At 46.9% G+C, this 12396-nt stretch overlaps 1 protein-coding gene across 7 annotated transcripts in view; it reads left to right on the top strand.

Annotated features, from left to right (window-relative positions):
• The window catches only part of RPAP1 (RNA polymerase II associated protein 1), an 84407-nt gene that overhangs the window by 58987 nt on the left and 13024 nt on the right, over nt 1-12396 (top strand). For all 7 annotated transcript variants that reach the window (XM_053284002.1, XM_053284007.1, XM_053284004.1 and 4 more), the window contains 2 exons: nt 8774-8975; nt 10061-10170. In XM_053284002.1, the coding sequence (XP_053139977.1) occupies nt 8774-8975; nt 10061-10170 (312 nt within the window). The remainder of the gene's footprint in view (nt 1-8773; nt 8976-10060; nt 10171-12396) is intronic.

The following is a 12396-nucleotide window of genomic DNA, read 5'->3' as shown; positions in this document are numbered from 1 at the left end:
AGTATCACTCAGCCTGTGTCCCAGTTTCTTCCAAACGGCACCAAGGCAACCGCACAATTTGAGGAGTACTCCTTTGAGTCAGATCCCTTTTCAGATGACTCTAGATATCAACGTGTCTGTTGTGCAGACGGTGCAAGGTGCTTAGCTTCCCCATATGGGTCTGCCACCTATTACTCGCCTTATGAATCTGAGCTGTCAGGAGACAGCTCAGGGGAGTTTTATTGCCAACGACCTTGCAGCCGGAAGCCTTACGCGTATCCACACTATTACATGGGTTATGAGCGCATCTGCAGTGGGCGCTCCTGTTATGAACTGTCTTATCCACCTCACAGGCACTGTCAGTCTAGATCACGTTCACCCTGCTTCCGTAGGAGAGAGGTCTCCTCTTGGAGTAGACAGCGATCCCCTCCACACGATCGCAATTACCATCCCTCCCGCAGCGTAGGGGACCGCAAACACCGTAGACCTGTTCACTCTACTCCTGGGGATGCTTCCACCCCTGCCAGGAAGCCACATCAGGCAGTCTGTACTGTTACTACCTCTCCTGGTCTCCAAACTCGGGGGAAATCTGGTCAGCATACAATACCAGCTCAGCCTGCTACACCTGACCCGCCTCTTTTGGCACCGCTTGGACCAATCTCTCCTGTGAAAATTTTTTGGAATCATCCACCTCTTCCTCTGATTCTGAATCATCAATGTGATCTGCACGCCCAGCCACTCCCATACCTAAACGTCAGAATCATGACAAGGATGGGGGCTCCTCATCTTCTAGCTCTCACCTAAAGATTTTTTCTTCCCATATGGCCACTATGGCCCACACCTTGGGCATCCAACCTAAGGAAGTTGCTAAACCCTCTGCTAACCCTCTCTTTGACATTCTGAAGGAAAAGTCTGCACACTCCGTGGCACTTCCTATGAACCAGGCTCTTATGGACATTACGAAAGGTTTCTGGGAGAAGCCATCCTCTGTGCCTTCAGTTTCCAGGAAAATTGAGAATTTGTATAGAGTTCACCAAGAGGATTCCCCCTTTTTACATAAGCACCCACCTCTAAACTCTATAGTTGTGGAGGCTGCACAAACTAAATCAAAAAATAAAATGCTGTCAACTCCCATGCATAGGGAGAGCCGTCGACTGGACGCTATGGGTAAACACCTTTACACAAGTGCCGCCATGGGAGTTAAGATTGCTAACTACCAGGCCTGTATGGCCAGGTATAATCACCTCCTCTGGGAGAGATTATCAGAACATTTTGAGAGCATGCAGCCATCGCTTCAACTTACTCTCACAGCATTCCAGGTTGATGGCTATGAACTGAGTAAACAGTTGCTACATACTTCTAAACATGCCACGGATGTGATGGGCAGGTCACTCGCCACTTCCATTGCCCTCCGCCGTCATGCCTGACTTCGTTCCTCTGGTCTGAACTCAGAGGCCAAAACTAGGATTGAAGACCTCCCTTTTGATGGTTCTATGTTGTTTGGCACTCAAACAGATGACAGCATGGAGCGCGTACAGAAGATGCACAAGACTTCTAAGTCCATGAGCTTCACCATGGGCTCTTCTTCTGGGCGATTTAACCAGTCTTTTCGGTACCAGCGGTCTTACCAACACCGTGCACTGGCCCATCAGGGCTTTGACCACTCCTTTCGCCCATCTCGATACCCACAGCCCCAACAGCAGTACAGGAAGTGACACTACCAGAACACAAAAGTCACTCAGCAGAAGTGCAAGCAGGAGCCCTTCCCAAAGTGGGCCTGACTATCCGTGGATGTATTCAAGGCTGTGACCCTGTCTGGCTCAGTGGGAATCCATAACAACAGACCCTTGGGTTCTCACCATCATCCGGATAGGTTACGCTATCAAGTTTGTTCAGCGCCCTCCAGATTCTGGCAAGCGGATGACCGCTTTAACACCTGCCCTTCAGGAAGAGATTCAGTCATTGCTCAACAAGGGCACTATTGAACGTGTCCCTTCTCACATAGAAGATGGTCTGTTCTCCCAATATTTTACGGTGCCCAAAAAGGACGGAGGTCTTCGACCAATCTTGGACCTTTGCCCTCTAAACAAATATGTCCACTGTGAACGTTTCAGGATTATTACAGTCCCAGATATCCTAGCACTCCTGTCGAAAGGAATGTGGTTCATCTCCCTAGATTTGGAGGATGCTTATTACCATTCGCCCTCAACACAGGAAATATCTGCGCTTTCAACTAGGGGATGACACGTACCAGTTTCATGCAATGCCTTTCGGACTGTCATCGGTTCCAAGAGTCTTCTCGAAATGTATGATCATCGTCGTGGGCCATCTACAAGAGAGGGGGATCCAGATATTCCTGTATCTCGATGACTGGTTTTTTGGGGCAGTGTCCCCAGGAACACTCCGTTTCCCATCTGCAGTTTACCATCAAATTTAGTAATAGTGAGCTGGGGCTCCGAATCAACTACAAGAAGTCACATCTAACGCCCACCCAAAATATACAATTTTGGGGTGTAATATTCGACTCCGTCTCTACGGTTGTAAAGCTCCCTGAAGCTCGGGTCCTCGCTATACACCAGCTAGCCACCGTCCTTTACAGAAGCCCTGCTCACACTGCGAGAACAGTACAACGCATGTTAGGCTACATGGCTTCCACGTCCTCTTGTCTTGCTGAACGCCAGACTCCACATGCGTCCCTTACAGTGCTGGTTCCTGGACGTATTTCATCCCCACCGGGACCACAATTCGAAACTACTGTGTATCCCAGAAAGCGTATGCAGTATCCTCCAGTGGTGGATGTCATTGAGGAAACTGTGACGTCTGTGCCCTTTTCAGTGACCCTTCCCCCACCTACAGGTAACTACAGATGCTTCAGAGGAAGGCTGGGGAGCTCACATGAACGACCTCGAGGTGAACGGCCACTGGTCCAAGAAGGAGTCCTCGCACCACATAAACTACCTAGAGCTCCTGGCAGTTTTCAAAGCTCTCTTAGCCTTCCTCCCAGAGGTGAAAGGGAAACATATCCAAGTAATGACCGACAATACGACGGCCAAGACATATATCAACAGGCAGGGAGGTACCGGATCCCGGTCACTTCTCTCGCTGACTCTGCGCCTCTGGCACTGGGCCCTCTCTCACAAGATGGACCTTTCAGCAGTAGACATTCAGGGCCAGACCAGTTCTTTGGCAGGCACACTGAGCCGCACACCACACACCTCCCACGAATGGAGGCTGGACACTCAAGTTCTCCATCACTTACTCCGCCTCTGGGGGTCTCCAACCATAGACCTTTTTGTGAGCAAGTCCACCCACCAATGCCTCCAGGGCAGCGGTGGGACAGGGGTAACTGGGGGACGCCTTTGCGACCAACTGGACAGGAGAGTTCCTCTACGTATTCCCACCGGATCTGTTACTTCCGATGGTGCTCCAAAAGCTAGAGGTGGACTCCAGGAACTGCATTCTGATAGCGCCCTGGTGGCCACGGAAGCCCTGGTTTCCACACCTCTTATGCCTCTCCTAGGGCCACTTCCGACGTCTCCCTCCATCGCCATCACTACTCTCGATGAAGGAAGGTCAGATCATGCATCCCGACGTTCAAACCCTATGCCTAATGGCTTGGAGAATTCAGCTCTCTGGTCCCCAGAATTGAGAGACATTTTGCATGCTTGTCGGAAACCCTCTACCATAAAATCGTACTCAACTAAATGGAAACGGTTTTCCTTGTATTCCGAAGAGTGGGGCGAATCTCATCCCAATTTGGCACCCTTGACATTAATATTATCTTACCTCCTTCACCTAAAACGTTCAGGGCTTTCCCAGTCCTCTGACAGGGTCCACTGGGCATCAATTGCTGCTTTTCGGCATGACGCTGCCCCCAAATCGTCCCTTTTTGCCCTGAAAAAAGTTAGACAGATTGTTAAGGGCTTATCCCATCTTTACCCTGACCCAGCTGTGACAATCCCTACTTGGGACTTGCAATGTGTCCTCACTGCCCTGATGCATAGGCCCTTTGAACCTATGGCGACCTGTGACTTGAGAATGTTAACTCTCATGACTGTTTTTCTGGTAGCCATAACTTCTGCCAGAAGAATAGGTGAAATTAGGGCCCTACAGTGTGACCCGCCTTTCCTTCACTTTCATAAGGATAAAGTTGTTTTACAAGTTGACATAACTTTCCTTCCCAAGATGATTTCTACCTTTCACAGGTTGCAACCTATATCCTTACCTGTTCCCCCCTCCCATCCTTCTACACCTCTGGAACACACCTTACATGCGCGCCCTGGCCTTTTACGTTCACCGTACCGCCACCATCAGAACCACTAAGGCCTTGTTTGTGGCCTACGGACTTCCCTCAAGGGACAGTAGGGCCTCCGTTCAGTCAGGCTCTTCGTGGATTGTCCAAACTATTAAAATTGGCCTATGAAATTGTTGATCAGTCTCCACCGGCCCCCCTTAAAGCTCATTCCACCAGATCTATGGCTACCTCCACAGCCTTTGATAGGGGCGTCCCACTCTCTGCAATCTGTCAGGCCGCAACATGGGCCTCCCCCTCCACCTTTGTAAAGCACTATGCTTTAGAGGTACGGGCTAGACGGGATACATGTTTTGGCAGGGCTGTCCTGCAATCCGTATTTGACTGATTTGACTCTGTAACTGTTTTTGGAACCTGGTTGTATGTTTTCAAAATGTTTTGCAAAAAGAAAAAAGAAAGAAAGGTAAAAATATATGCTAACATTCCTGGATAATCAACGTTCGTTCCTGTTCAAACTAAGGCTTGTCTTTCCTATGTGACAGATATTTTTGCCTTCTAATTAGTGGGCTTGCTACCTGATCCAGGGCCCTGCCCCGCCTCCTTGCTTCTGGAGCTTGCTATGCACTCATCTGTGTGATGGACATAGACCACTTAGAAGAACTGCAGGTTGCTTACCTGTAACTGTAGTTCTTCTGGTGGTCATCTGTCCAGTCACACACCCTCCCAGCCTGCCCCTCTGCAGGGCCTAACTTCTCGGCGTACTCCAGAACTGAGGAGAAGGGGATGGGGTCATGTGAGCAAGGTACATGGGGAGGTGCCTAGTTACCCAGGTAGTCAATCAAAGAAAAAGATCAGCTTGATAGATGTTCCGGACTATTCTTCCCGCATGCGTGAAGCCCATCTGTGTGACTGGACAGATGACCAACAGAAGAACTACAGTTACAGGTAAGCAACCTGCAGATCAATGAAAGGAAGTATTTTTTCACAAGGCACATAATTAATCTATGGAATTTTCTGCCATGGGAACATGGCAATGGTCATTAGCTTGGATGGCTTTCAGAGGGACTTTGACAGATTCATGGAGGACAGATATATCAATGGCTTCTAGTCTGGTGGCTATGGGCCACCTCCAGCCTCAGAGGCAACATGTCTCTAAATACTAGTTGCAGGGGAGCAACAGCAGAAGAGAAGGCATGCCATCACCTCTTGCCTGCAGGCTTCTCAGAAGCATCTCGTAGGCCACTGTGTGAAACAGGATGCTGGACTAGATAGGCCTTGGGCCTGATTCAGCAGGGCTATTCTTATGTGTGAACCAGCACTTAGTAAAATATCACGGTCCCTCTATGGGCTAAACTTACTTATTTTCATTTATATTCACGTTTGGTTGATTACATAGCATTTGGGCATCACACAGAATAGTAGTAAAAACATGACAAATACGAATATAAATAGACCAATATTAAATTGCAGTTCATTAATTTTAGCCAAACAACTCTGGACAACTCCACTAGAAAATACATTCTTGACAAAGGACACAAAATAATCTAAATTAACTACCCCTAATCTATGCCTGCTTAAATACAAAATGTTCAATTTAATCTAGAAATCCAGCAGGATTAGACTGAGTTAGACTTCCCTAGGGAAGAACTCCATGAAAAGGGGACCACTATTGTGTGCATGACTTGACTGAACCCAGCTTTTGACATAGAAGGGGTACTTTCTATTCTGGCATCCTCAGCAGATCAAAGACATGTGACAGGCTCTAAGGGGGACAAGCATTCTGGATGGTATGAATGAACCAAGATATGTGGAGCTTTACAAGTCTTAACCAGCTTCATGAATTGTGTGTCTCGAAGCAAACAGATCACCCCTGTTTAGGCTTTTGTGTCTTGTACTAGCTAGAGCTTCTGAATGCCCTTCATAGGCAGAGCTCTGTAGTAAGCTCAGTAAGCTCCCAATAATTCAGTGGAGGTAAGGTCACAGGTGCGAGGCCAGGTAAGGCCAGAAGGTGATGTTAAGGTAGGTAGAGGCAAGCCAATTCAAATTTGGTATGGAGCATAGCAAGTTGAGTCTGTCTTTTGCTTTGCCTATAGAGCAGGTCTGGGCCTGCAAGCTTGTATAAGGGGGAGTGAGGCTGACTGGCTCTGTCACGTGACCTGATTTGCACAGTCACCTTGTAGTTACCTCCATTGACCAAAGATGACTTGTTGATCCTTTTCCAATCAGGCTTCTGCCCTGGATTTGGAACCAACACTGCCTTGGTTGCCCTGATGGATGTCCTAAACTGGGAACTGGGACATGAGGAGATCACCCCTGTTGGTCCTACAGTGGTTCAATATCATTGACCCTGCAACATGCTCTCTGTGGGGCTGCCCTTGAAAAGTTATTTGGAAAATTCTGCTAGTGCTAAATGTGGCTGTCAGTTTAATATCTAGGACCACTTGGATAGATCATATCACCCCAATACTGAAAGAACTGTATTATTTGAGAGTTCATTTTCAGGTTCAGTTCAGGGTGCTAGTTTTGACCTTGAAGGCTCTGAACAACGTGCTGCTATCTGTCTGAAGGACTGTTTGCTCTCAGATGAATACATCTGCCTTACAGGAACCTCTGAGGGGGCAGGGTGTGCTTCATGTGCCAAGGCCCAACTGTCATGCATTCGAGACAGGGCCTTCTTATTGTTTGCTCCTGAGATGTGGAACATGGAGGCTACTTCCTCACTTATCTGTTGCCTTTTGCAGGCACATTAAGAGTAGTATTCCCTCTGAGGCATGTGTGTATGCTCACACATTTTTTAATTTCTGCTCAGTTAATTTTAGTTCCCGCCCAGGTTTAATTGTAAACTGCCCTGAGCCATTTTGGAAGGGCGGTATAAAAATCGAATGAATGAATAAATAAAATAAATAAATTAGGAAGGTCCCACTCTGAATGCATGTGCGTGCACACTGCTTTGATACTGCTGCTTGGAACAAAACTCATTCCACACACAGATGAAATAAATTAGAACACTGGTTAAGACAACCTTTCTTATTCAAGCTTTTGGACCATGAAGAACCTTGGGTAGTGTATTAGTTAATACTAGCTTATTCAGCACGGAGCATCTGCGCCCCTAGTCCCCACCCACCCAGGCCGCTTTTTTGCTTGCCACCCCCACTGCATTCTTCCCAGCCTCCCCTCTTCTTCTCCAACCGCCCACAACCACTGCGCCCGTCCGCCTGTCAGACCGACTTGCCATTTGCGACTGCTTCGCCTGCCCACTATTTGCCGCTCCAGCTGCCCGTCGGTCACGGCTGCCCGCTATTTGTGGCTGCCCATCTTCTGGGCCTGCCCACCGGTCGCTGCAGCCACTATAGCCGCCTGCCTGCTGGGCCCGCCCACCAGTCACAGCCACTGCAGCTGCCCGTCTGCTGGGCCCGCTCACTGGTCGCTGCACCCACTCTGGCAACCCGGTTGCAGCCGCTCCAGCTGCCCACCCACTGGGCCCACCTGCCGTTCGTGGCCAGCCGCCTGCTGGGCCTGCTCACCGGTCGCGGCCACTCCAGCCAGCCTCCTGCTGGGGCCGCTCACCTGTCCGCCAGCCACCCATCTTCTCTGCTCCCGCCCAGCAGCCAGCCATTCGTTAGGCTGCCGCTTCCCTCTGTGGCCAGCCATTCACCCGGCTGCTGCTTCTCTCCTCCCCACTCCGTCCCCCGCCGCTAATAGGCAGCTCTCTCGCGAGAGCTGCCACACATGGGATTAGTGATGGGTGCACCTAAGAGAACTAAATATATAGATATCTGTTATGTTTTGCTTTGCTCGTATATGTTTTAATTCAGTGTTTTGTTGTATAAACTTTGGTCCATTTTCTGTTGTATTTGTAGTAAACTTGTTGGAAGCTGCTTTGGGGTCAATTGATGAAAGTAGCTTTAAAAATGTAAATAAATATAATGTAAGCTGGGTCCCCTTCCTGATGTTTCCTCATCTTTCTAGCTCTAGTTCAAGATATCTGTAGTAGGTTCAAGTCCTGATACTCTTAACTGAGGGGGTTATGGAGGACATATTATGGTTGCCAGGTGTTTAAAATGGCATATGGCAAAGTTTTGGTTTAAAGCTGATACAAGGAAATGCTGGGGGGGGGGGACTTCCATTATTTTAGCTCCCTACTAGTGAGAAATTTGAATTGATGGGATGTACCATTCTTGAGAATCACTGAGTAAGTTCAAAAGACTGACTGATGCTGTGACCTGGGACATGCATTCTCTTCAACTTGAAGCTTCTGTTTGTGACAGACACTTTATGCAGCCTGATCCCTAAACTCCTGGGTAGCTGTATTTATCCTCCTCTTCTATTCTCCCAATTGCTTGGTTTTCCCCTCCTTTTTTTCCTTTCTGGTTTTTCTTTCTTTCATCCTGACATGGAGCTTCTGGCTTTAACTGTCCATTTCATTTGTACTGCTTGGGATTAGGCACTAATTCAGCTTGTCATCCAAACCATCCATTAAACATACATTTTAACGTTTGGATTCTCTCTCCATCATTTCACCTTTTTTTTGTTACGTTTCAGGAGTGACTCAGAAGATGGTGACCAAATTCCACCTCCACCAGTTACCTGGAGTCAGGTGTCGGGCTTCAGACCCATCGTTGAAACAAATCTGAAGAAATGCCTTAAAGAGATATCCCAATCTGATACCTGGCAGGCACTGCAACCCCTTACAACAGCCTATGTCATCTTCATGGGGGTCTATTACCATAACTGCAGCCAGCAGGTGAGTCCTGCAGATATCTCTTGGATATTTTTCTGTCTTGGTAAACAGTCAAGATGGGAAGTGTTGCAGGCTAGTTTGTGGTCTAGTGTTGTGTTGTGGTCTACCTTCTGGGATTCTTTGTAAGCCTCAGGCTGACTGTCAGTATCATAAATTCCTGTCTGTGTGTGGCAGGAGCATGTATGCACATAACCGTGATGCAGCTTATGGGTGGATTCCAATATAATCTTTCCTACTTACTTAACCATTTTTGAAGATATCCTATGATCCCACGGCCACACATTTGAAGATTTATCTGCATCTTTTACTGGGATGATTCTGTGGACAGGAACAGTTGAAAATCTAGGGTCAGCCCTTGGGGTTATCTTGGGACAACTGGAGGCAACCCCTCCTAATATATCATACTAATGAGAGAACTGCCTCAAGTTGTATGGAAGAGACTTATCAAAATTGGTCCTCTGTGATAGCCCAAAATTGATAGCCCTTGTGGCTATCTGTTGAGGCAGTCAATCTTGAGGGTGTTACTTGAGGCAATCAGTCAAAAGGTTTTAAAATTTGGAATGTGTTCGTGATTTGCTCTTTGAGCAAGAGCAATGTTAAAGAGCATGAACAGCGAAGAAGAGTATCTTAACTGGCTAACAGATCTTGCCATTCTTGATCAGCTGCTATCCCTGTATACAGAAACAGGTATTCCAAAAGTGATTGATCTCTTTATCTTCCAAGGGGTGAAGTTATTGGACATGGAAGGGAGTCTGTTCTGGCTTAGGCAGGGTCTCTGCATCATGTGGCTGTCTCACTTGGAATGTTAGGGCAGGCAATCACATTCGTTATGACATTGCAGGTCTGGTCCTTGCCTGGCAGCACAGCTTGTACTTAAGTGCTTTAATGAAATGTCTGCAGGCAAATGGATTGGGAGACTTTGTCCATACAGAATAACTTACTGTCCTGGACAGTCTTATGAAGCAGAACCTTCATCTGTGGGGTCCTGAGGAAAAGAAAATCTAGGTCTGACCCTTGCTATGCATAAAGGGTTAATTTCATTTAGAAGCCTTCAGAGGGGGTGAAATCATTTTCCATCTTCTCCACAGCCATCAGTAAACCCCATTGACTGCTTAGAGGAAGTGGAGCATCTGACTTCTGAAGTACTACTGCCTCTCCTCAGCCAGCCAGGCATGCAGACCTTATGGGCAATGCTCAGGTAAAAACCTTCCCAGAGAAGTTACTGTCAAGTTACTATCAAGCTGGGGATATATACATTGGTGTTATAGATATGGTGCTGTACTGTGGCTACTGGAACAGCTCAACAAATCTGAAGTTCCAGGTAGAGCTGAGTGTAGTCTGGGATTCCTCTTCAGCCTCATGCAGAGCTCTTTGTCCTCTCCTGTTTCTAGCAAAAGCAAAGTAAACATATGTAACTTTGCTTAATCTGCAGCATTTGTACCGGTTATAGAATACAGCTTTATAGCATAGAGTATGGGTTATTTTTGTGCAGGTGTGTGTGTGTGTGTGTGTGTGTGTGTGTGTGTGTGTGTGTGTGTTGAACACTCAGAGCCATGCCAGTATATCATATAGGTTTCAGAGGAGTAGCCATAGTGAGTCTGCTGTAGCAAAAGCAACAGAGTTTGCTCTAAAGCACAAGCTTCCATGATGCATCTAGCCCATTGAAAATTTATATCATAATACTATACAGTATTTCCTGGATTGTAGAAATGTGATATGGTCCCCACTTCAAAGGATTCATGCAACTATTTCATCACTCTTGGAGTCTAGTTCAGGTTGACTGGAGAAATTTTGGTGCCTCTTGGAGAGATGAAAGGGAACTGGTTGCCGCAGAGACCTGACACTGGCTCCTTGGCTAAGAAAAGGAAAATGAATAAATGCATTTAAACTGCTTGGAATGCCCAGAGTTTAGATGGTATGCACAAGTGCTGAGTCCTGACCATCACCTTAACATATGACTGTTACTGCTGCTGCTGTAGTGTACAAATGAAAAGACAGGTCCCAGCCCTGAGAGGCTTACAATCTTAAACAGACACAAGGGAAACAACAGAAGACGGGGAGGCCAGTGGAGGCAGGGTAACTGGAGAGGGGAAAATAAGTTATTTCTTGTACATGTATTCAAGCTTAGTTGCAGTTTGGGAAATAGGATGTTGTATCAAAGGCTTCATGGGAAAAGTAGGTTCTGAGGGATTTGAAGGAAGGCATCATGTGGATGTTCCGGGATGGGGGTTCCAGGCATAAGGGGCAGCAAGGGGGAAAGGGAAGAGTTCTTTGAAGGGAGCAGGAGACCTTCGCTCCTGAGAAAGCTGAGGCAATTCAGCTGAGGCCCTGACAGGGATCCACTTCTTTCCTATTTCCTCGTGGATCATCATGGGGATACTCCTGCCCCCTAATTCCTCACAAATTATGACCACAAGGAGCTACTTTATAACAAATCTTTACTCCTGTATTAGCTGTGTTACATTGATCAGTCTGCCCTGGGACTACAGGAGCAAGGGGAAGAATGCTCTGCCATCAACCAGAGGACTAAAAGCCACAGAGAAGTTGCATCTTCTCCTTCCCCAGAAAGAACAGTACAGTATGGGGCAGAGTAGCCTGGGACCAGTTATCTTCCAAAGAAGGAACAGCTGCAAGGAAGAACTCTGTTTTAATTGCCAGTTGCCCTGGATTTCAGAAGTGAGGTCAGAGATAGGCTGGCCTCTTCCAGCAGCCAGTTAGTTGCTCCACTTCTATCCACTATCCAAGCAAAAATACCAGCAAGGGAGAATCAGCCTTCCACCAATTTAATATAAATGTCTATTTACAACCCACAATTACATTATGACATCAAATGGTTCTACCTCTTCCATTCACTTGTGCATAGTGCCTTTTTTTTTAAGGCCTGAAGGCAGGACCTGTGAATCAGTTTCACTTAGGATTGATGGAAAATGAGAGCGAGCCGGATTTTGTCCGGCCCAAATCTGCATATGACTCTACTTAGTGGTTTCATGTAAATGTTTAAAAGCATGGAGGCAAGATGGAGCAATGTGGTACTACATAGGCTCATAAAATGGCACCCCATTTTATCTCTGTATGTGCCAATGAAAGTCTGCTGAATAGCAAAATAGGACATCATCTGCTCTGCAGATGAAGGATTTTCTGTCAGAACTATATATATATATATATATATATATATATATAGAGAGAGAGAGAGAGAGAGAGAGAGAGAGAGAGAGAGAGAGAGAGCGCGCAAGGCCTCTGGTCACATCCTAGCATAATGCTCCAGCTACCACAGTTCAGTGCGGGGGTGTTTGTGAACTTTCCATGCAGTTAAAACGAAGCCCTGTTCAAACAAAAATATAACCCTACAATTGTTTTAAAAACTTGATGTGAAAAAAGTGCCATTATTGTGGAGTTAAGATAGGCATGAATCAATTGAGAACCC

This window comes from Hemicordylus capensis, chromosome 1 (genome assembly GCF_027244095.1).
Source record: "Hemicordylus capensis ecotype Gifberg chromosome 1, rHemCap1.1.pri, whole genome shotgun sequence".
NCBI classification, from domain to species: domain Eukaryota; kingdom Metazoa; phylum Chordata; class Lepidosauria; order Squamata; family Cordylidae; genus Hemicordylus; species Hemicordylus capensis.
Note: the sequence above shows the minus strand (reverse complement) of the source record. Positions and strands in the feature narration are given on the sequence as shown.